Source organism: Ovis aries, chromosome 2, assembly GCF_016772045.2.
Source record: "Ovis aries strain OAR_USU_Benz2616 breed Rambouillet chromosome 2, ARS-UI_Ramb_v3.0, whole genome shotgun sequence".
Classification (NCBI taxonomy): domain Eukaryota; kingdom Metazoa; phylum Chordata; class Mammalia; order Artiodactyla; family Bovidae; genus Ovis; species Ovis aries.
Window position 1 is genome coordinate 21,866,776 of NC_056055.1, and position 25,785 is coordinate 21,892,560.

Sequence of the window (25,785 nt, forward strand, 5' to 3'; positions counted from 1 at the left end):
CACTTTCTCTTTGATGAGACCAAAAAGTTTAGACTATTATACCCCAGTGGGGGCAGTCAAGAGATTTTATGATCTAGAGAATAGTGAGAAGTGAACTGTCGGATTTTGAGGGTCTTGCAGGATTGCCCATCTGTCCTGGCAAAGTGTTGAAGAGTGTTAGGAGGAGCAGAGGAAAACCCTGTCTTCATCTGGTATTGCGCGTTGCTTTGGGCAGGCATTTGCATAAGGCCTACATCTACAATCTACAGACAAGCGTGAGGAATATGTGCATTCTGGAACCAACCAGAGCTTTGGCGCAGAGTGCTATTCTGGGCAGTGACAGAACCCCGTGTCCAATGCCAGTAGCCTGGGCCTCTGCTCTGACTGTGTACTCTTAACAATTATCTGGGCATCAGTTTCTGTATCTGTAAAATGGGAGGATATGACTAAGTGATCATCAACAGTCATGCCAGAATTAACATCCTCTGGCATTGGGGTCTTACACTGGGGTATTGAGGGTGGGGGCAACAGCATGATATAATGGAAGAGAAACACATTGTAACATGACTTCAGAAGCCACCAGAAGTGACTGTAATGAAAGAATGGGGGATGAGGATAGCAAAGACACCCATCACAACCCAAACTCCTCTCAGGTCATACTCACCGTGGCATACAGGGCGGAGTAAATGCTCAGAGCGGCGTGTTTGGAGGGAAAGGACCTCCGCGCCTTCTCTATCACTTCCAGGTCCCCGGTGCAGATGTCCCTGTTGTTGATGAACTGGTGGTGTGCCCGGCAGTCTGTACTGGTGTAGTTGGGCTTGCACACCGTCAGGAAGTACGGGGTCAGGTGCCCTGTGACCACTTGTCCGGCATTTACAAAAATGTCAGTAGCAAAAAGCCCAAAAGCAAATACTCCTATGAGGAGATTTAAAATAATTAGGAATAGTGACATCCACCATAGATTGGTTTTTGTCCCTGAGAGAAAAACAGTAGTGCAAGCCCATGACAACCTATCAGAAAGGTCCTCCCTGGAGTCAAACTGTGCCCTCACCTTTCTCTTTCCTGCTTCCTGAACCACTGTTTCTTCCAAACTGATGCAGTCACGCTGCTGGTAGTGCTTTTCTGTTTTGGTCAATAAAGTAGAAGCAGCATGTTCTCATAGGAGGATTTGAATTTTGGAGTCATAGAGCTGGGCTCTAGGCACTCCTTTGGTGACTTGTTTACAGTGTAAGCTATCTTCTTTGAATCTTAGTACCCTTATCAAGCATGGTTGCAGGGAATGATACCTCAGAAAAGAGTTGGAAAGATAAAATAAGACGTGCAAAGTAACCCCTAGGGTGCCTGGCATTAAGTATTGGGTTGGCCAAAGAGTTTGAAAGGTGTTACAGAAAAAACACGCGCGAACATTTTGGCCAACTCAATAGTTACTCAACGTTGGTTCTCTTGCCTTCTATAGAATATATCTTCTCCCTGGTCCTGTTGGAGATGCGAGTACTCCTTGAAGGAGTTATCATGGCAGGTGAGAGAGAATGAATATGTTAGGAGTTGTCCTTCAAAGAAAGAAAAAGATCGCTCAAGAAACCCTCATTGAATTGAATGCTTCATTTGATGTTGGAAACAGAAAATGAGAATGTTGTTGACTGTATCGAATTACCAGCTGAGTGGTTAAACTACCACGAATGCATCCTTTTACAGTTCCGGAGATCAGAAGTCCAAAATAGGTTTCACTGGGCCAACATCAAAGTGTCGGCAGAGCTGTGTTCTTTCTGGAAGCTCCAGAATAGAGCTTATTCCTTGCTTTCCCAGATTCTCCCCTTCATTCCTTGACTTATGCCCCCGATTCTAGCAATCGCATCACAAGAGCTCTACTGCCGTTGTCACGTCTCCTTCCCTGACTCACTATCTTGCTTCTCTTATAACGTTACATTGGTTACATTGTGTCCACCTGAATAATCCAGGATAATCTAAAAATCCTTAATCTAATCACACATGTACATTCCTGCTTGTCATGTAAGGTAACATGGCCCACAGTTTCTAGGGATTAGGGCGTAAACATTTTGGGGTGAGAAAGGCATCATTTTACCTACCATGCTGACTTGACCTGTTTGGCTAAGAATCCTGTGGGTAGGCTATACTTCCTGGATTTTATCTGTTCTCTGGTAACTTCCACAGGAATATAGGATTGCCCCTGACTAGCTTGAACAAAAATGTGAATTCCTTATAGGAAGTTGCACTGTGGATTCTTTCAAAGGTTATGCATACATCTATAGAGTATCTGTTAAATGTATCAAGAGCAGCTGTACAGAGCCAAGGTATACGCAGGTTGCTTGAAGAGATAAAGAAGACTTTGCCAGTGCAACTCAGCTGTGGGAGGAACTGGCAAGAGTGAGAGGCAGCATTAATCCTTGTACATTTCAAGGATCTGCTATAGTTTTTGATTAAATTTCTATCCAATTTTGACTTCCATATTCAATGTCTTGAATCTGCAAATTGTATTAATTTCAGCACCCAAAAGTCAATCCATTAGATCAGAAGTGAAGACGAGTTTGGCTGAAACCTTCATCTGGTTTCCATTTTGACTTACTGATTCTTACAATTTTCTTTTCTGTGGCTTTGCCAGGATGTGCTTTATCACAATGAGAACTGGCTCTTTTAATAGCTTGAGCTGACTGACACTCCTAGGACCTGACCTCTGAGACTAAGCATTCATTGATCATTCCTTTCACTCCCAGGTTCTGGAAGTCTGGCTAGTCTTTTTATATCTTCAAGTAAGATTCTCAGAGACCAGGTCTCTAGCTTTTTCAATTATCCTCGTTTTCTAGACATACTTTTCCAGGAAACGAGGATAATTCATGATTTGAAAAGAGAAAAGTGACAGCATTTTCCCCTGGCATTTTATTTGTTGGAGTGCTTCCAATTAGGGTGAATTCTTTCTGAGACATTTCTGAGGAATTCTAGGTTCCTCAGATGAGTATCTGAAATGCCAGGTCTGTGGGTCTGTGATGGGCAAATTTCTGCTTTGTTGTCGTGTGATACTGTTGCTGAAAGTTGCTTTCCCTTTGTCCCTTAGCCTCCCCTGGATTATGTCTGCTTTTCCTGATGGCTTAACAAGCATTTGCTTTCCAAACATCTCATTCTGGTGTATTTGATGTAGCTTCTGAAGGGCAGCCCCAGGACTCCACCTGCCTGGCACAGGCCATGCCAACAAAGTGCGGTGGAGCCTACCCTGGTGATTCACAGACAATGTCAGATCATACAGGGCTTTTGTAAGGCGTTCCAGGCGTTCCTCTGTTAATCCTGAGCTTCTTGTGTGTGTATTACAAGGCTCAGAAGCTAAAAAGTGTTGCTTTTGTCCTTAAAGTCAGGCAGAACACTGTTTATGGCCTCCTGTACCGCAATATATGATTTGAAGGAGATCCTTTTGGAGTGTCCTACCTTGGTGTCTAAAATTCTTTAAGTGTGATAGTCTTTTTGAAATTTTAACAGATACATTTTTCATTCCTATGACCCTCCCTAGCTGGTTCTATTGATACTTAGCTTATGGCTCTGCTCCCAACAGTATTCCTTGCTTCAGGGGAGCTAATCACACTTCTTTTTTAAAAAAATATTTCAATTTATTTATTTGGCTACTCCAGGCCTCTGTTGTGGCATGTGAGGTCTTTGGTTGTGGCATGTGAGATCTAATTCCCTAAATAGGGCCCCCTGTATTAGGAGCACTGAGTCTTAGCAACTGGACCACCAGGGAAGTCCTTGATCACATTTCTGAATGGATTTACAGCAGACACAGAAGTCTAAAAGTAAAACTCTCTTAGCTTGCCAGAGCTATATGCTTGAGGCATGTACTGTTTTGTTTGGAATTCTGAAACGAATTGGATGGGAAAACCAGGAGCCATGGTCTGGAGGACAAGACCATTGAATTTCTATAATAAACCCTGGAATGGGGAGATGTGAGAAGCCTGTCTCCCAAGGAGGAGCTAGAAACTTACCTAGTCTGGCTGAAGGAGTGAAGGGGCTGCCCTCTTCCCTGCCCATGCTGGCTGTCAAACCCCAGGGGCAGCGCAGGAGAAACCTCCAGGATGTTTTTTGAAAATCAAGCTGAAGTCTGTCCTGTGCCTCCCAGGATGCAGCTCAGGAACCCTGCACACCTTTCAGAGAAGTTCCACACCTACCATGGTAGTGTAGCTGTGGGTGCCTGTGTTAGCAGTGGTGGATGAGGGTCAAATTGGTTGAGCTCTACGGTACCTCACAGGACCCATACACTCTGGTGTAGAGTGGGGTGGGCACTTGTGCATCCATCAGGGGTGAGGGGCATTAGAATGCTCAGAGAACCAGGAGGTAGAAGCAGCCTGGCTTCAGGACAGAGACTGGCATCGTTGGTGAGGTCTGTGGTCCCTGTTTTGACAACATGGATCACTAAAAGAATCTGACACCCATCAGGCAAGTCAAAGGATGAAGAAAGAGGAAGATGAAAGTGTTAAAAATCCTTTTTCCTCCCTCTCAGGGCTTTACCTGGATTCTTTGGACAAATTAGGATCTTTGGTCACTGGTAAATGGGGACACAGAGGTGAAACTCTGTGACCCGCTTTTTGTCATGGGATCAGTTCAGGGTTCCATCCTTTTACTCAACTGAGAAGGTCGTAGGGGAAGCAGTGACGTAAGCAGGAAACACACATGACAAAGATCTTCTCGGCCGCAGGTAACTGGTGTGCTGGCGAGTACTAATAGGGCTCCTATCAGGATGTATTTTTGCCTCCCAAACAAAGAACTGGTCAAAATAAAGAAACCAGACTGCTCACTGCTGAGAAAGACACACAGGAGGCCTTCATTAGGAAGCCTAGACCCAGACCACAGACTAATAATTAGCAGGGGCTGATGGGGTGAGCAAAGGAAGGAATATTTCCTTTTAGCCACAAAGAACCTGTGACCGGAGGTGGAGCCTTTGAACCGAAGGCCAATTATTCTATATTAAATTGCAAGTGTGCTATTTTGCAGCTTAAAATGGCACTTTGCTGACAGACTCTAACAGAACACTTCTCAACTAAAATATACATGATGACAGTGAAAAAAGATGGACATTCAGAGTGCCAGCTCAAAGGGATAAGCAGTGAGGATTTCTGTCTCTCTTCCTTTCTCACATGTGCACATATACAAAGTTTTATCTCATAAAAAAACCTGAGCTTCTCTCTGAAGATCCATCATGGGAGAAAACTGAGGGAGATTTCTTTTCTCTTGTCTGCCCCCTACTCAGAGATCCAGGATTTAGATTGCTCAGAAAACATGGATGCTGTCAGTCCACTGGATGAGTTCTGCTCTGTGACTTTGCCAGGGACGAGTTCCTTTTCCCCCTTGTCCTGCTAAATGTATTTTAGAGACACGCTCTGGGACAACAGCTAGGCAGGCAGTGGCAGGGGCCCTGCCGCTGGCATCTTGCTTCTGAGAGCTTTAGACCTGCATGCTGTAGACAGCAGCGTGTGCTGGGTGCCATAGCTTTGCGTGACTGCATCGTCATGGCACTGAGGGTAGGAGGAGATGCCAGTTCAGTGGAGCTGAGGAACTCCAGGTGGAAACCTGCTAATTTGGAACTGGACTCAGGGCTGTGCATGCCAACCTGCTCTCAGGCTTAAGCTCTGGAGACAGGACCGAGAGCAAGTCATTCTGTCCTTCTTTCTGTTGAGGAAAACAGAATGTATAGATCTTGCCCCACCTAAGACTGAAGAGGGAGAAATAATCACATATCACATGGGGTCTTGGGGAAAATGCTACTTTTATTTTTTTTTACCTTGTATGATTAATTTATGTGAAATGCCTAAAATAGGCAACTCCAAAGACAGAGAGTAGAATAGTGAACATCAGGGTCTGGGGAGAAGGGAAAAACAGTGGGTGACTGCTAATAGGTATTGGTATTTTGGGAGGGATGAAGAAATTTTCTAGAATTAAACAGTGCTGGTAGTTGTACAACTTCATGAATATACTAAAAACTATCAAACTGAACACTTTAAAGGGTGAATTTTGTGGTTTGTGAATTGCATCTCAGTTAAAACAGAAACTATGAAATGTTTGCATATTTGAGTTACTCAAATTCACAACTGCTATATATAAAGCATATTTTTTGGGTTTATAAAGTTTTTTTGAAGTACACTTTATATACAATGTTGTATTTTAAGTGTACAGCAAAGTGATTCAGCTATACATATATATTTCAGATTCTTTTCCCTTACTGCTGCTGCTAAGTCGCTTCAGTCGTGTCCGACTCTGTGACCCCATAGATGGCAGCCTACCAGGCTCCTCCGTCCATGGGATTTTCCAGGCAAGTGTACTGGAGTGGGGTGCCATTGCCTTCTCCGTTTTCCCTTACAAGTTATTACAAAATACACAATATAGTTCCCTGTGCTATACAGTAGAAGCTTGTTGGTTATCTGCTTTATGTATAGTAGTGTGTATAGGTTAATCTCAAACTCCTAATTTCTCTCTCCTGTTCCCATTTGGTGACCATAAATTTATTTTATAAGTATGTGAGTTTGTTTCTGTTTTGTAAGTAAGTTCATTTGTATCATTTTTTCTTTTTAAACTTCACATGTAAGTGATATCATACGATATTTGTGTTATCTAGCTTACTTCACTTGGCGTAATATCTGCACACCCATTCACGCTGCTGAAGGTGGCATTATTTCATTCTTTTCTGTGGCTGAGTAGTATTCCATTGTGTATGTGCACCACATCTTTCATCGGGGATGGACGTTTAGATTGCTTCCATGTCTTAGAGTAGGAAATGGCAACCCACTTCAGTATTCTTGCTTGAAAATATCTCACGGACAAAGGAGTCTGGTGGGCTACAGTCCGTGGGGTTGCAAAGATTCAGACACAACTGAGTAACTGAGCACATGTGTCTTGGTTATTCTGAATATTGCTACTGTGAACACTGGGGTGCATGTATCATTTTGAATTATATTTTCCTCTGGATATATGCCTAGGAGTGAGATTGCTGGATTATATGGCAACTCTATTTTCAGGTTTTTAAGAAAACTCCATACCATTTCCTCTTCTCCACACCATCTCCAGCATTTACTATTTGTAGACTTTTTGATGATGGTTATTCTGACTGATGTGCGACGATACCTCACTGTAGTTTTATTTGTATTTCTCTGATAATTGGTGATGTTGAGCATCTTTTCATGTGCTTTTTGGCCCTCTGTGTGTCTTCTTTGGAGAAATATCCACTTAGGTCTTTGCCCGTTTTTAAAACATTTAAATTTTAAAAAATTAGTAATTAAAAATTTTTTTTGGCTGTGCTGGGTCTTCGCTGCTACATAAGCTTTTCTCTAAGCTGCGGAAAGTGAAGGCTGCTCTCCAATTGCGGTGGTCAGGCTTCTCATTGAGGTGGCTTCTTTTGTTGTAGAGCATAGACTTTAGGGCATGAGAGCTTAAGTAGCTGTGGCTGCCAAGCTCTAGAAAACAGGCTTAATAGTTGTGGTGCATGGGTTTATGGCATGTGGGGTCTTCCCAGACTAGGATCAAACCCATGTCTCCTGCATTGGCAGGGGGATTCCTTACCAGTGAGCCACCAGGGAAGCCCCTTTGCCCACTTTTTAATTTATTTTTGACAGAGCCACATGAGCTATTTGTATATTTTGGAGATTAATCCCTTGCTTCATTAATCAGTTGCTTCATTTTCAAATATTTTCTCCCAACCTGTGGGTTGTCTTTTTATTTTGTTTATGGTTTCTTTTGCTTTGCAAAAGCTTTTAAGTTTATTAGGTACCATTTATTCATTTCTGTTTTTTGTTTTCCTCTATCCAGACAGGTATTGCTGCAATGTATATCGAAAATGTTCTGCCTATGTTTTCCTATAGGAGTTTCATAGTATCTGGTGTTACATTTAGGACTTTAATCCATTTTGAGTTTATTTGTGTGCGTGGTATTAGAGAATGTTCTAATTTCATTCTTTTACATGTAGCTGTATAGCTTTCCCAGTACCACTTATTGAAGAGTGTCTTTTCTCCATTGTATATTCTTGCCTCTCTGTTGTAGATTAACTGACCCTAGGTGAGTGAGTAAAAATACTATTTTAGACTAGTATTATACCATTATACTTCTTTTTTTGTACCTCTTTTATGTGATTATTCAAAAGTGTCCATCTCTCCCATTAGAACTGTATAATATGCACGCTGTAAAGAGCAGAGAACACATCTATTTTTTGCTCAATACTGTATCCAAGTACCTAGCACCAAATCTGGCACACAGTAAACACTTAATAGACATTTGTAGAATCAATGAATCAACTGCAGAAGAGATTTCAGAGAAGACTGACAGGAGAAGACAGTAAAAGAGCATAAAAACTTGTCCAAATTGTCTAACTTCTGTTGGGTCTCACATCCCTGACTCTGTTGAACATGGGGTTGAGATCAAACCACTTAGCATGTAAGCGGTAGGGATCATTTCTCTTTTTAATAAAGGCCACAAAATCCAGTAGAGTGCTAACTGCTTAGAATTAAAAACTGGGTCTTTCTAAGTGTCTCAGAAGTCAGAAAACTTGTAAATCATAATTTGGAAAGCAAATCACTCTCCCTTTTCAATACAGCAAGAATGAGGTAATATCCTTAATTTGGAGTATGAAGATCCACACTACATATGCAGGAGAGGTTTCTTCCTGTGGATGTGTATGAAGCACAAGAAATCTGGAAGTCATGATGCACTTGGGCAGTTTTACGTAGGCATGAACATCTTTGAGACACATTGCCCCATTTCCGATTCTGAGAAGGTGCGATGGTTGTCAGTTTGAATATTAACACATGCACACATAAAAGCATGGCTCCTACATGTTTTTCTTGTGGAGAAACTAACACAGAGGATTTTGAAAGGATAGTGGAAAAGACATAAAAACAAGCTATCTGGGTTAGAGTGGTAATACTGCTCTCTGAAAAGGGGAAGGGATCTTAGTTCTTTCTCAATATATGTTCTCAACCTTTTATTAAACATTTCTAAAAGAGAATGGCTCTTCTGTCTATGCTAGCAAATCAAGGTAATGAAAGGGCTTCTCAAGAGATCTTAGTGGTAAAGAACCTGTCTGCCAATGCAGGAGATGTAAAAGACATGGGTTCAATCCCTGGGTTGGGAAGATCCCCTGGAGGAGGGCATGGCAACTAAGTCCAGTATCTTTCCTGGAGAATCCCCATGGACAGAGGACCCTGAAAGGTTGCATTCCACAGGGTCCCAAAGAGTTGGACACGACTGAAGCGACTTAGCACACACATGATCCATACTGTTTGAGATTAAGAATGCTTGAACATTTTCTCACTTTGAGAAGTTAACCAGCTTTGTGAATCTTTTGTGGTAGTTTTCCCACTATTGTGTTCAAAAAAACAAGGAAACACCCCCTCAAATCAATTCCTGGCCTTTATTTTAGTGGGAAAATTGATGGCAATCTTATCCTACACACAGGTACAAGCAAGAGGAATGGGGTCACCAGTACCATTTTTTGACAGTGGAAAGGGGACCTCTAAGGAATTCTTATGTTCAACTTTCCTCAATATATTCTGATGCAATCATTGGGTCTTCATTCTAGATTGCATCTTTCATCAAAGCACCATTGCAAGTGGAATATAAGATACAAAGAAATGAACAGAGTTTCTTTTTGCTTCTCCTGTTGCCATGTGGAGATCCCTAGTGGAAAATCTCAGTGGAGAAAGTCATCCAGCTGTGAAGACCATTCCTTCAGGAAACAATTATGTCTTTAGAAAAAGGAGAGACAGTGAAATGTTTTCTTCTCCTTAACGTGGTTTATTCAAACTGGAAAATTCCTAATGAAGATATTTTATCTGCAGTTACCATGTTCATCTCATTTCCTTGCAAGGTGTACTGAGCTGATGAGACAGACGTTTAAATAAGACTGCCATGGATACTAGGTAATGATGGTAACAAGATAGCTAATACATGGTGCTTAGAATGTGGTCAGTATTAATCTAAGTGCTTGGAAATATTAGTCCACCACAGCTCTCTGAGGTAGACACCATTATCTCCATTTTACAGATGAGGAAAGTGAGGCACAGAGAGGTCAACTAATTTGACCAAGTTCATACAGCTAGTAGATAGAACAGCTGGGTTTGTTTTTAGTCTCTAAGTTGTGTCTGACACTTTTGCGACCCTATGGACTATAGCCTGCCAGGGCTATCCCTCTGTTCAAGGGATTTCCCAGGCAACAATACTGGAGTGGGTTGCCATTTCCTTCTCCAGGGGATCTTCCTGACCCAGGGATCAAACCCAGGTCTCCTGCACTGGCAGGCCAATTCTTTACCCCTGAGCCACCAGGGAAGCCCATGTGATGGGAATAGAAGAGCTGGGATTAGACACTAAATACTTACGGCTCTAGATCCAGACTCTTATTCACAACCCTCTGTTGCTGCTAAGTCACTTCAGTTGTGTCCGACTCTGTGCGACCCCACAGATGGCAGCCCACCAGGCTCCCCTGTCCCTGGGATTCTCTAGGCAAGAACACTGGAGTGGGTTGCCATTTCCTTCTCCAATGCGTGAAAGTGAAGTCGCTCAGTCGTGTCCGACTCTTAGCGACCCCACAGACTGCAGCCCACCAGGCTCCTCCGTCCATGGGATTTTCCAGGCAAGAGTACTGGAGTGGGGTGCCATTGCCTTCTCCGTCACAACCCTCTAAGCTTATATTTTTATGTACTTAAAAAATACATATATACATAAGCATTAAGCTGTGAAAAAAAGGACTTTAGTTCTCACTCATGCACTAAGAGGCAAGGATTTAGAGCATTTCCCCAATGAAATGTTTGCCTTGTCAACTCAGAAAAAGAATTCCTCTATTTTTTAGCCAACAATTTGCCAACGCGAAGATGGTAGAATACCTAAGACACGTCATCACTGAACGAGGCACTTTTCTCATCACTTTAGCAATGAATCTGACTTTCTTTCTGGTATAACAACACCATTAGTGCAAATTGATTTACATACATCAAATATTGTGTTTTGAAAGGAAGTTTCTGACAGGACTGAATCTGTCAGTTCCTTAGATAGTTAATTTCAGGGGCTCACAGAACAAAGATTCTGGGGTCTCTTTCCTCATTAAGTCACAGAAACATGAAAGCTGACAGCAGGCTATTTGTCTTGATGTCATGGTTTTAATCAAAAGAATAAATTTTATGTAAATCAAATAATCTGAACTTCAGTTACTTTATATGAGAGGTTTTATTTATTTAGTTTTATTTATTTATTTATTTTAAATAGTCCTAAATCACTGGGTTATTATTGAAAAATCACATCAAATAGTTGTAAAAACATTTTGTACATTGTGAGATTTATATATTAATGACTATCGTTTTTATAACAGGAATATTTCAAATAAGTTGATTATAAAGTTATTTTAAGGCAGAAGAAAGAGATAAGAACACTAATTCTAACAAACTCAAACATGTATTTGACTCTGTTATTCATTCTTTGTATTAATAAAACACCTTTACAATATGAGGAGCTGGTGGTGTTTAAACAATACTCTGTCATTACTATAACTACGCATCATGGTAAAGGAAGAGGAAGAGTTATCAGCCAGAAAACCTCCCAAATGTATTTATAAATGAAGGAACAAACTGATATACTTCTGCTCCTCCAAAGTATAAAGTTGTATGTTTTAAAAAAAAATCTACTTTTGGCCATGCTACATGTCATGTGGGATCTTAGTTACCCGAAAGTGAAAGTGAAGTCGCTCAGTCGTGTCCAACTCTTTGCGACCCTGTGGACTATAGCCCACCAGGCTCCTCCGTCCATGGGATTCTCCAGGCAAGAGTGCTGGAGTGGATTGCCATTTCCTTCTTCAGGGGATCTTTCCGACCCAGGAATCAAACCCAGGTCTCCTGCATTGCAGGCAGACGCTCTACCATCCGAGCCACCAGGGATCAAACCTGTGCCCTCTGCACTGGGAGTGTGCGGTTTTAACCAGTGCACTGTCAGGGAAGTCCCCAAAGTTGTACAATTTCTTGGTAAGATGGCTCTATCTCAACAAGAGGGAATTTACTCCTCTTCGTGCAGGATAGCTCCTCAGGGCTTTCTCTCTCAGGATCTGCTTCCTCCCTCACTCCTGTTGTGTGCCTGCTGTGTGCTCAGTTGCTCAGTGGTCCCGACTCTGCAACCCCATGGACTGTAGTACGCCAGGCTCTTCTGTCCTCCACTATCTCCTGGAGTTTGCTTAGATTCATGTCCATTGAGTTGATGATGTGCCGGGAGCCTGTGTGAGGAATCCCGCCTGTGACAAAGGTCATGAGGAAGGAAGCCCGACAAAACGCGAAGGTGTGATCCGGCTTCGGGGGGTTCCATCTTGGTTTTCCTGAACATCTACCCCCCAAAAACCAGAGTCTGCCTGCCTTACTGTACTGTGCTTTCCACTCTTCTGCCTCTAAAAGGAATTAACTTAGGGCTCCAGTTAACAGTCTCCTGTATATAAAAGGAATGTCTCGGCCTGAACCCCTTTTGATGGCTCTCTAACTTACCTGACAGGTTCCCCTGGACTTTTTGCAGCTTGTAAATTGCTTACAGCTCCCCAAATGCGAGAGGCACAAAGCTTAAGGCATCTTAAAGATACAGAGCCTTTTCGAAAGAGCTAAAAATCATATTGGTGATGGGTTTTCACTGTTGACTCAATGACTGCTGCCAGGCCTCCATATTCTTTATCTTTTAGACACCTGAAGGATATTAATCAATGTAATAGGGATATAGAAAAAGGAATATAGTAGTTTTGATGTTAGCAACACTAGACTTTTGAGTTAATTACTTTTTTCTTTGTTATAAATCACTGTACTTCTTTCATTGTTATAAATTGTTGCATCTTTGCTATGTAAGAATGTAACTTTATTTAGTGCTTTCTGAGAGTGGCACCAGCCTTTGGGAAGAACACCACTGTTAGGGCAAATAAGTCTTCTGGTTGACAAACCCTTATCAGAAAAAGGGCTGTAAAATGTTAATTGGCCCTCTGGCCAGAAGATGATGTAAATTACCTAAGACTTGTGTATACAACTAGGTATGCAGAGAGAGAGCCTGGTCTCGATAAGAGTCAGGGATGCTGATGCTGCATAATTTTATATTATCCATTGATCTCTATGTACAAAAAAAGGTATAAAAGGCTTTTCTGGACAATAGAGGACGGGCCAGTCACTGGACTGGTTTCCGCCATGTGGTCTATTCTCCTTCTCTCCTTTTCTGGCTGAATTCCCATCTGGGGCGTGGAGGCTTGCCATGTCTACTTACTTGCCCTGGCTTCTAAGATCCACGCAAGAGGGAGCCCAAGGTGGGGCACCCCCTGCTATTCAAGAGGACGCCGGTGGCCTAACGTAGATGGTGCAAGTTCCTCATCTGGAACTTTATTGGCTTTCCATGTAAACCAAGTTATTCAGCCTCTTTTCTCCACTAAATTTTCCTACTACACTATTTCTTCTTAATCTCTCTTTATATTTCTAATTAAATAAATAAGTTTTTCCTCGCCACGCCATCCCCACTTAGAATTCTCTGGTTCCACCAGGGCTGGACCCCAGCAGTGATGTTACCTAATCATTTCGTCCTTTGCCCACTCCTGGCTTTTCACCTCAGGTGACCAAAGTATTAGAACTTCAGCAACAGTCCTTCCAATGAATATTCAGGGTTGATTTCCTTTAGGATCGACTGGTTTGAGCTCCTTCCAGTCTGAGGGCCTCTCAAGAGTCTTCTCCAGCACAATTCCAAAGCCTCAGTTCTTTGGCACTCAGTCTTCTTTATGGTCCAACTCTCACATCAATACATGACTGCTGGAAAAACCATGGCTTTGACAATATGGACCTTTGTCAGCAAAGTGATGTCTCTACTTTTTAATATGCTACATAGACCTTTGGTGGCAAAGTAATGTCTCTGCTTTTTAATACACTGTCTAGGTTTGTCATAGCTTTCTTTCCAAGGAGCAAGCATCTTTAATTTTATGTCTGCAGTGATTTTGGAGCCCAAGAAAATAAAATCTGTCACTGTTTCCTCTTTTTCCCATCTATTTACCATGAAGTGATGGGAGTGAGTGCCATGATCTTAGTTTTTTGAACGTTGAGTTTTAAGACAGCTTTTTCACCTTCATCAAGAGGCTCTTTAGTTCCTCTTCACTTTCTGCCATTAGAGGGGTATCATCTGCATATCTGAGGTTGTTGATATTTTTCCTGGCCGTCTTGATTCCAGCTTGTGATTCATCCAGCCCAGCATTTTGCATGATGTACTAGAAAGTACACCTAGATACAAACTAAAGGTGGAGAGGAAAGATTTTAGATTCCTTACCTATCAAGGAACCTAAAAACAGGAAATCAAATCCTGGAGGGCTTCCAGCCTTCAAATTTTGCTTTTTCTGATTCATAAGTTTCTAAACCCAAAGCTGTTGATCTGAATCCACTCCCATTCCCACCACCTGACCAGCCTCAAGTTCCATCAGCAGGCAGCTGCCAGCCCTATTGGTGATGAGCCATCCTGATCTGGTACTGTTGCTCTCTGCATCAGCATTTCCCATCCACTTTTATTATGTTTTGATGTAATAATTTAAATTATTTCCAAAACATGCACTTTTTAAAATTAAGGTGCAAGTGACATGTAGCATTGTATTAGTTTCAGGTATACAATGTGATTTGATATTTGCATATTTTGCAAATTTTGTTATTATTTTTTTAATCATAGAAAACTTTGAAACTGCCCTTTATCAGTTGTTGGGAGTCATTTATTTCTTTCTTTGGCTGTGCTGGGTCTTCTTTGCTGTGAAGACGTTCCTCTAGTTGCAGCGAGTGGGGGCTACTCTCTAGTTGCAGTGGGCAGGCTACTTACTGAGGTGGCTTCTCTTGTGGAACACAGGCTCTGGGGCCTGCAGGCTGCAGTAATTGCAGCACATGGGCTCAGTAGCTGTAGCTCCCAGGCTCTAGAGCACAGGCTCAATAGTTGTGGCATGGGAGCTTAGTTGCTCTGCAGCACATGGGATCTTCCCAGTTCACGGATTGAACCTCTGTCTCCTGCATTGGCAGGCACACTCTTTTAGCACAGAGCCGCCAGGGAAGCCCTGGAATTCATTTCTGATATTCAGACAGTATTTCTGCACCTTGCTATGCTTGATTTTATTGTGTGTGATCTTATATAACATAAATATTCATAAAACTCTTTTTAAAAAGTCTTTGAAATACTTGTTATAGCAGTGGATTTTGACTGAGGGTGATCCTGTCCCCAGAGGACATTTTGTAATGTTTGGAAACATTTTTGATTGTCACTCGTAGGGGAGGGGGTGCTACTGGCATCTGGTTAGAGGCCAGGGATGCTCCCATGCATCCTGCACTCTACAATGTAGGATGTCCTCTCCTCCTGTACAGAAAAGAACTAACAGGCCCAAGATGTCAATAGTGCTGAGGAAGAGAAACTGCTTTACAGCCAATAAGTTCACTGAAGCACCATGAATGTGCACAGGTTAATCTGCAAAGTGCTAGAGAAAGCAGCAATCCTTAGTTCTTTTAGTTAGCTCTTAAGCATTAATTTTTCCATAGTCCTTCTAGTTAGCACTAAGCCACTCATTTAGTCTTTTTATTTGAGTCCAGTCTCTAAACACTGGTTCTGGGAAGGGTCCTTGGAAAAGGGTCACTTGAGTCTCATGACGAAATAACTTTCGTCTTGATAATTAGAGTAACTTGTAGAATTCTGGGTCAGGAGTCTTGTTCAGGTCTGTAATACTCTGGTTCAGTGAGGGCTGACATTCAAGGAGGACTAGACTGAGCAACCAAAAGCAGCCTCAGCACACCTTCTTGAGACGTGAGTAGTGCTTGATCCCTGGTTATGCCTCCGACGTCAACCAAGGCTCTCAACCTCAGCATGCCTCCCTCTCCTGCATCCAGAGTCCATCCTGGTCCCTAGAGGGAAGCATCAAACATCTTTGTCTCAAAGTCTGGTGATCTGGATATTCACAGGGTCCAGAAAATGAGGTTCCACTTATTTCCTAAGATCCATCCTGGCTTTCGCCGCCTCAGCTATATCGATTCAGTTCAGTTGCTCAGTCGTGTCCGACTCTTTGTGACCCCATGAATCGCAGCATGCCAGGCCTCCCTGTCCATCACCAACTCCCGGAGTTCACTCAGACTCGCGTCCATTGAGTCAGTGAGGCCATCCAGCCATCTCATCCTCTGCTGTCCCATTCTACTCCTGCCCCCAGTCCCTCCCAGCATCAGAGTCTTTTCCAATGAGTCAACTCTTCACATGAGGTGGCCAAAGTATTGGAGTTTCAGCTTTAGCATCATTCCTTCCAAAGAACACCCAGGGCTGATCTCCTTCAGAGTGGACTGGTTGGATCTCCTTGCAGTCCAAGGGACTCTCAAAAGTCTTCTCCAACACCACAGTTCAAAAGCATCAATTCTTTGGCGCTCAGCTTTCTTTACATCCATACAGCCAACTCTCACATCCATACATGACCACTGGAAAACCATAGCCTTGACTAGACGGACCTTTGTTGGCAAAGTAATGTCTCTGCTTTTGAATATGCTATCTAGGTTTGTCATAACTTTTCTTCCAAGGAGTGTCTTTTAATTTTATGGCTGCAGTCACCATCTGCAGTGATTTTGGAGCCCCCAAAAATAAAGTCTGACACTGTTTTCACTGTTTCCCCATCTATTTCCCATGAAATGATGGGACTAGATGTCATGATCTTCGTTTTCTGAATGTTGAGCTTTAAGCCAACTTTTTCACTCCCCACTTTCACTTTCATCAAGAGGCTTTTAGTTCTTCTTCCCTTTCTGCCATAACGGTGGTGTCATCTGCATATCGGAGGTTATTGATATTTCTCCCGGCAATCTTGATTCCAGCTTGAGCTTCTCCCAGCCCAGCATTTCTCATGATGTACTCTGCATAGAAGTTAAATAAGCAGGGTGACGATATACAGCCTTGACCTACTCCTTTTCCTATTTGGAACCAGTCTGTTGTTCCATGTCCAGTTCTAACTGTTGTTTCCTGACCTGCATATAGGTTTCTCAGCTATATACCTGGGTTCAAATCTGGTTCTTGTTGCTGAGTTCTAGAAATAACTCTGGAGAAGGCAATGGCATCGCACTCTAGTACTCTTGCCTGGAAACTCCCATGGATGGAGGAGCCTGGTGGGCTGCGGTCCATGGGGTCACTAAGAGTCAGACACGACTGAGCGACTTCACTTTCACTTTTCACTTTCATGCATTGGAGAAGGAAATGGCAACCCACTCCAGTTTTCTTGCCTAGAGAATCCCAGGGATGGGGGAGCCTGGTGGGCTGCCATCTATGGGGTTGCACAGAGTCGGAACGACTGAAGTGACTTAGCAGCAGCAGCAGCAGAAATATCTCCATCTACTTATAGGCCCATGCCCTACCTTGTCTGTGTTTTAGGGTCTACTCTGGACTCAGAACTAAAGTTGGGTGCCTGGGCACTGACATTCTCCTTCAAACTCTTCAGCCAAGGTCACTTCCGTGGTCAACATATGGAGCTGGGCTAGTTCACTGGGCACCTAGTTTCCTGGAATGGTCATTGTCCTGCTATGAAGTCACTGCCAACTCTAGACAATTCTCATTGGAGGGCAGCCTCTTCCTTCCCGCTTAAAATTGCATATTTGCCTTTGCAAACCCCCTATTTCCTTTTTCTACATTATTTCCCTCCATAACACAAATACTATGATATACTTAGTTTAATGCCTGGCTTCCCCCATTAGAATATAAATTCAATGAGAGGAAGTAAATCTCTATTCAGTTCACTAATATGTTCTCAACACCTTAATCAGTTTTTAGCATATGGTAGATGCCAATAATTGTTGAAGGTTAAACATATGTTGAGTCCCCTGTTTATAAACACTGAATGCAAGTAAAAATGGACTGATGCAATCAAATGGAGTTTCCTTTCAGGTAAAGTACATCTAAATGAATTTCTAAATTGAGAAGGATTTTCTAGTTCTCAAAAAGGCTGACATTAAGCTTGTCTCAGGGTATCAGTTCTCACAACCATAAAACACTGTGACCTTTGAGGTTGCATTTAAAATATTCATGCTTCATTTAGATCACACTTAATTTATGGCAATTAATTAGTGTTACATGAATTAACTGTTTACCATGGTACTTTCCAGTCTGTCCCTGGCTACCTAATCCTTAGACCTGACCTAAATAAATGGTCTAAGACTTACTTGGTATTTAATTAAAGTTTTATTAGAAGTAATAACAGAGCAACCGTGTGATTCCAAATGAAAAGCCCATAATAAATAGCTTCTGGATGACAGTCTATTTTATGTGCTAATAGACAATCTAATCTTGGTATATTTGGATCAGTATTTTTCTTTAACACCAAGGAAAATTATTCAAGAAGGCAAATAAACCAAAAACCCTCATCAAATTCTAATATTTTTTACCCATACTTTTTAGTTTTAAATGAAAAAACTATTATTTAATAATTAATATTTACAAGGTATGCTTACTCAAGTATATTTGTGAATGAAAGGAATTTAAATATGACTTCCTTCCTTTGTTTTTATTTCTGAAAAGAGAATGTAGAGGTTTATATCATCTTAAGGCTGTGTATTGTTGTTCAGTTTAATGCCTACCAAAAAAACTGGTATAGGAAGGGAAAGCAATGGAGAGGAGAAAATGAAAGGGAGAAGCCTAAATATGTGTTACTAATTTGACAACATTTGCTTTGATAAAAGGTTGGTCAAATTTGTTAGTTCCGCCAATTCCTTTTCTCCCTTCCCACATCATGTAACACAGTGTGAGAAACTTATATAGTTTGGAAATGAGTACAGAAGTTGGGCTTGCCTGGTGGCTCAGAGGGTAAAGCGTCTGCCTGCAGTGCAGGAGACCTGGGTTTGATCCCTGGGTCGGAAAGATCCCCTGGTGAAGGAAATGGCAACCCACTCCAGTCCTCTTGCCTGGAGAGCCCCAAGAATGGAGGGGCCTGGTGGGCTACCGTCCACAGGGTCCCAAAGAGTCAGACACAACTGAGCGACTTCGCTTTCACAGAAGTTAACTCTGAGGGTTTACAGCTAAAGCCTGGGAGACTGCTTTTTGTTTGTTGCAGTATAGTTGACTTATCATATAGCATTAGTTTTAGGTGTACAGCGATGTGTTTCAGTTACATATATATTTTCAGGTTCTTTTCCATTACAGGTTATTATCAGATATTGAATATAGTTCCCTGTGCTATACAGTAAATCCTTGTTGTTTACTTTATACATAGTGGTATGTATCTGTTAGTCCCAGACATTTCCTCTCTGGTAACCACAAGTTCTCTATGTCTGTGAGGGTGTTTCATCTTCCTTATAATGAGGACCCTGGAAAAAAGTTATTGCTGGATTTGGGAATCAGAGGAGTTCAATCCTTTCTGTCAAGGTCAACACAGTTAGCATTTGTCTATAGGACAAGATGGCTTAATTTGAATGTTTTTCCTTTGACTTGGCCATTGCCATTTTCTCACTTAAAATTTAATTTGGATCTGTAGGGTGGGGTGAGGGGCTGTCTGTTCAAGTCCCAGTCACACAGTCTAGAGAAGACAGGGGATCTGAGAGCCAGGGCACCACTTTCAGCTCTTCTTTCAACAGCAAACACTGTATTAAAGGACTTGCCATTCTTTGAGCCTGATATATACATATCATGTTGAATCCTTTTTATTTCAGAATAAATAGATTCCTAGTGTCATGACATTTTCACATAGCATTATATCATGAATTTTCCCCTTTCATTAAAAATTCGTTAAAAAAGACCATTTTCTGAGATTGTACCTTATAGGTAACACTATTTTTAAAAGTTATATTTTAGATATTTCTAATTTATATTATGAAAAAATGATTTTAATCTGTAAAAATTGATTTACATTTCCAATTATTTCCTTAGGACAGATTATTTAAAATAGACTTTTGAGTTAAAAAGGTTGATTATTTTAAGGCTATTGAAATATACTGTCAAACTGCTGTGCAGAAAGTGTATATCAACTTACTCTCACTAGAAATGTACTAGAACCCCAAGTTTTTTTCTCATCTGGGATAGAAGAAAGCATTATTTTGTTTAAAAATATTCTGCTAGTTCATTGGCCATTTTTGCAATGTGAAACTGATTTTATTTGTTAGGAAACACTATTTGTAATAGGTTCTAAAATAATTAACTGCAAGAGCAAAGTCATGCCATTTCAGCTTACAGGACTAGTTATCATTTTCTAATATCAATTGCATAGTATACATTTTGCAGGCTGTTGGGCTAGAAAAAAAGACTGGTAAGCAATTTATAATAATACTTCTAATACATTTTGAGTAATACCTTATTATACTTTAATTTTTTCAAAGGAAACATCTCCATTTAAAGGATCTTCATTTCAACTAGTATGCTTTTTTTCTCTTATTAAAAAAAATCCACAGATACTACGACAAAGTTACCCATCTCAGGATAAACCCCTCCCTCTCCTGCATGAAAAGTCAGAATAGACTTTTGAATTTCTCTTAGAAATTGCCTTATTTATGTACCTTAATTTTCCAGCACTAAGCTAAGAGAGGTAAAAAGTTAATTAAACAGGTGGCAAATGAATATTTAAGAATCAGTATTTATGAAAGCAATTTTAGGTAAATCTGTGATTTAACACAGTTTAGTTTTGTTCTTTACCCCTCCAGAAAAATTATGGAAAGCCTACTATATGACAGGTATTTTACAATATGCTACTGATACAAAGCAAGAAAGATACAGTCCCTCCTCTCCAAGGGATCACAAATTGCAGTAGTCCCCCTTATTCATGGGGATATATTCCAAGACCCCCAGTAGATGCCTGAAAGCATGGATCATACCAAATCCTTCATTATGTTTTTCTGATACATACATACCTAGAATAAAGTTAAATTTATGTTAGGTACACTAAGATATTAACAACACCTAATAACAAAATAGAACAATTGTAACAACATTTACGGTAATAAAGGGTGAATACAGTCTCTCTTTCTCAGAATATCTTACTGTACAAATGTAATGCCTTTTCTGTCTTGACTGAGTGTTCACCACATGCTGTGGTGGCAGTTTTTGCAGTTTGAGCTGTGACAGAAGAACTAGCCCATGCTCCTTTTTCCTTCATAATTTCACAAACAGAGGATCTGTTCTTACTGTTCAACCTCAGCATATGATTCTTGTTCTTATTAAGTTGAGAACCTTTACCTTTTTGCTTAAAGTACTTTATGGCTTCTCTTTGGCATATCCAAATTGCCAGCATCACTACTCTTGCACTTTGAGGCCATTATTAAGTACAGTAAGGGTTACCTGAACATAGCCCTGCGATATAATGATAGTCAATGTGATAACCAGAGGGCCGCTAAGTGACTGATAGACAGGTGGGACCCTTTGGACAGAGGGAAGATTCATGACAGAGCAGGATGGTGCAAGATTTCAGCATACTCAGAATGGAGAGTGATTTAAAACTTAGGAATGATTTCTGGAGCCTTTTTGGACCATGGCTGACGGTGAGTAACTGAACCCATGGAAAACAAAATCATGCCATGGAAAGCTAAAAGTAAATGATTACCATCATCTATCAAAAACTGGGTATCAAGCTCTTTATGATAGTATTTTTCATGCTTACAATACAGGTATTATTAGCCTTACACACACACTCACAGTCCTTGGGAATAGTGACTTTATCCCATTTTATATCAGCTTCTTTGTCTGCACAGTTAGAACTATAATCTACCTTAAAGGGTGTTGGGTGGATCAAGGAAATTATAAAGTGTCTAATCCAGTGTTCTGTATAATAAATATTCTTTCCTCTCCTCTTTTTTTCTTGAAGTCACTCTGGTAACAAGTGACCACATTCTGGATGTCTTTGAAAGATACTCTTGTTTGGAATAAATAATAGATAGTGATGACATCACATGGATCAGGGTAAACCCAATGAGCCTACTGCATATTCCCACAGGTGATTCTGCTGCCTGCTGCCAAGTCGCTTCAGTCATGTCCGACTCTGTGCGACCCCATAGATGGCAGCCCACAGGCTCCCCTGTCCCTGGGATTCTCCAGGCAAGAAGACTGGAGTGGGTTGCCAAGCCGAAGATTATTTGAATGTTAAGGGTTGCTTCTTTTAACTTAGGTTTTCTTAGGCCTCCCACGCTACTACTTCCCTCACTCCCATGCCAATGTTAGAAGTTACTGCATATAATTTTTAAATTTTATTAAGGTATAGTTGATTTATACTATTGTTTAATTTCTGCTGTATAGCAAAGTGACTCAGTTATACACATATATACATTCTTTTCATATTCTTTTCCATTATGGTTTATCACAGGATGTTGAATATATTATAGTTCCCTGTGCTATACAGTAGGACCTTGTTGTTTATCCATCCTATATAGAATAGTTTGCATCTGCTAATTCCAAACTCCCAGTCTTTCCCTCCACCTTCCCCACCTTGGCAACTACAAGTCTGTTTTCTATATCTGTAAGTCTATTTTTGTTTCATATGTATTTCATTTGTGTTGTATTTCAGATTCCATTTGTAAATGATACCACATGGTATTTGTCTTTCTCTTTCTGGCTTAGTATGATAATCTCTACATCCATCCATGTTGCTGGCATTATGTTACTCTTTTTAATGGCCAAATAATATTCCTTTTTTTTCCCCTGGAACTCTCTTGCTTTTTTGATGATCCAGCAGATGTTGGCAATTTGACCTCTGGTTCCTCTGCCTTTTCTAAAACCAGCTTGAACATCTGAAAGTTCACTGTTCACATATTCCTGAGGCCTGGCTTGGAGAATTTTGAGCATTACTTTACTAGCGTGTGAGATGAGTGCAATTGTGTGATAGTTTGAGAATTCTTTGGCATTGCCTTTCTTTGGGACTGGAATGAAAACTGACCTTTTCCAGTCCTGTGGCCACTGCTGAGTTTTCCAAATGTGCTGGCATATTGAGTACAGCCCTTTCACAGCATCATCTCTCAGGATTTGAAATAGCTAAACTGGAAGTCCATCACCTCCACTAGCTTTGTTCGTAGTGATGCTTTCTAAGGTCCACTTGACTTCACATTCCAGGATGTCTGGCTCTAGGTGAGTGATCATACCATTGTGATTATCTTGGTCATGAAGATCTTTTTTGTACAGTTTTTCTGTGTATTCTTGCCACCTCTTCTTAATATCTTCTGCTTCTGTTAGGTCCATACCGTGGAACCACAGACTGGTTCCAGATAGGAAAAGGAGTACATCAAGGCTGTATATTGTCACCCTGCTTATTTAACTTATATGCAGAATACATCATGAGAAACGCTGGGCTGGAGGAAGCACAAGCTGGAATCAAGATTGCTGGGAGAAATATCAATAACCTCAGGTATGCAGATGACACCACCCTTATGGCAGAAAGTGAAGAGGAACTAAAAAGCCTCTTGATAAAGTGAAAGAGGAGAGTGGAAAAGTTGGCTTAAAGCTCAACATTCAGAAAACAAAGATCATGGATGGCATCTGGTCCCATCACTTAATGGGAAATAGATGGGGAAATAGTGTCAGACTTTATTTTTTTGCGGCTCCAAAATCGCTGCAGATGGTGATTGCAGCCATGAAATTAAAAGACACTTACTCCTTGGAAGAAAAGTTATGACCAACCTAGTAGCATACTGAAAAGCAGAGACATTACTTTGCCAACAAAGGTCCGTCTAGTCAAGGCTATGGTTTTTCCTGTGGTCATGTATGGATGTGAGAGTTGGACTGTGAAGAAAGCTGAGTGTTGAAGAATTGATGCTTTTGAACTGTGGTGTTGGAGAAGACTCTTGAGAGTCCCTTGGACTGCAAGGAGATCCAAACAATCCATTCTAAAAGAGATCAGTCCTGGGTATTCTTTGGAAGGAATGATGCTAAAGCTGAAACTCCAGTACTTTGGCCGTCTCATACGAAGAGTTGACTCACTGGAAAAGACTCTGATGCTGGGAGGGATTGGGGGCAGAAGGAGAAGGGGATGATGGAGGATGAGACGGCTGGATGGCATCACCAACTCAATGGACATGAGTTTGAATAAACCCTGGGAGTCGGTGATGGACAGGGAGGCCTGGCGTGCTGCAGTCCATGGGGTTGCCAAGAGTCGGACACGACTGAGCGACTGAACTGAACTGGGTATTCCATTGTGTATATCTGTACCACATCATCTTTATCCGTTGCTCTGTTGATGGACATTTAGGTTGATTTCATGTCTTGGCTATCATATTAATAAATAGTGCTGCAGTGAACATGGGAGTGCATGAATTTACCACACGTTTGATTGTGCTGTGATCTTTTGCTCATGACTTGAGGAAATTCAACCGTTTCTTCATTAGGAAGGAAAGGACTAAGAATAATCAAAGGAGTTGAGAGCATGTGTCTTCTGGACTTCACTTTCTCAGCTGTCAGTTCTCCATGTTCTAAATGATATCATGACTTGTGTTAATACCATGTTGATGCGTTCAGAGTTTTATCTTCTCTCCCACAAGCACCTGACCAGTAGATAATTTGCAGGATCTCATTAGAACACTAATAATTATTTACTGAGTACTCACTGTGTAGGAACTCTGCGAGATCTATGCTCCCACATTTACCCATATACAAATTCATTCCTATATCTGTGATCATTATCCATATCCCCTCAGCATTTTTATAAAAGTCCTAGAAGGAGGAATATAGAAAGTGTCTTAATTATTCCTTGTCATAAACACTAGTAAAACTCTTTGTTTTCCAACTTTGGAAAGGTATGATTTTCAAGAACCTGATGGATGTGATTTCCCATACTTTTAAAAATTCCCTGCATAACAGAATTACTAGGTAGGAAACTTTTTTTTCCAGGAAATTTGATTATATCTAAGTTCATTTTATTGATGTTCCCTGATGGCCCACTCCCTTGCCTGACTCAGCTAAAGGGTATGTGGCAATATCCAGTCAATATTAAAATATATGTCCTGAGGGAATCTCAGATATAGTGTAGGAAAAAAGTTGAAATTTTTTTTAAAACACGTTAGTAAGTATTGCTTCACTCTAAGGATGAAAACATTGAGTTGGCACCATGGTCAGGCACAATTTCTGCACTTCCTAGAAAAACTCTAAAACAACCCTTGCTTTTAAAGTTGGTGCTTCCATAGCTTAGGTTATTTTTATCAAGTATGTTCATCTTTAGTAAGTTTTACCTAAAAGTGAGGGCTTATACAACATGCCCTTTTACTCACCTATGAATCTTATGATCCTTCGGAGTAAGGGGTTCAGGTAACAGCATTCTCCAGTCAGAATTGTTTTCTCCTGGGCAATCAGAGATTCTCTGGTTGACTTTATGAAATACATGGATATCTCACCAATAAAAATCTGGGGAAGGAATGTTAAAAAATTATCAAGTTGGAGAGCTTTCTGATATACCATTGGCTTAAAAAAACTGAAAACTTCTGAGGCTTCACAATTATATTAAAAAACTATGTTGGAGAGATGGAGAGTTAAATAGCAGTTTGCAGTCAACTCTTTAAAAGAATTAGAGAAAGCAATAATTGATAGTTTCAGGTAGATTTCAGGTATAATATAAAATTCTAAAGTCATATAAAACATAAGTTGAAATAATAAATTGAATAAGAGAATCAATGAACAAGCTCACTCAAGCTGGTCTTGAATATTTCAAGCTGAATGCGTGTATCACAGTGATGAGGAATGACTGGGATAGCCAATGTGCCCAGCAGGGCATTATATGCACACATCACAATAAATTGTTATTTCATTATGTGGCAATAACAGTGGAAACAGTGGCAGACTTCTTTGGCGGGGGGGCTCCAAAATCACTGCAGATGGTGACTGCTGCCATGAAATTAAAAG

The 25,785-nt window shown here is 40.9% G+C and overlaps 1 protein-coding gene and 1 long non-coding RNA gene across 5 annotated transcripts in view; one reads left to right on the plus strand and one right to left on the minus strand.

Annotated features, from left to right (window-relative positions):
- Positions 1-25,785, plus strand: part of LOC132659146 (uncharacterized) — a 107,447-nt gene that overhangs the window by 22,665 nt on the left and 58,997 nt on the right. The gene's annotated exons all lie outside the window — the stretch shown is intronic.
- The window catches only part of PLPPR1 (phospholipid phosphatase related 1), a 289,495-nt gene that overhangs the window by 18,503 nt on the left and 245,207 nt on the right, over positions 1-25,785 (minus strand). For all 4 annotated transcript variants that reach the window (XM_004004048.6, XM_042242955.2, XM_027964167.3 and 1 more), the window contains exons 4-5: positions 25,158-25,290; positions 644-894 (exon numbers count right to left, since the gene is read on the minus strand). In XM_004004048.6, the coding sequence (XP_004004097.2) occupies positions 644-894; positions 25,158-25,290 (384 nt within the window). The remainder of the gene's footprint in view (positions 1-643; positions 895-25,157; positions 25,291-25,785) is intronic.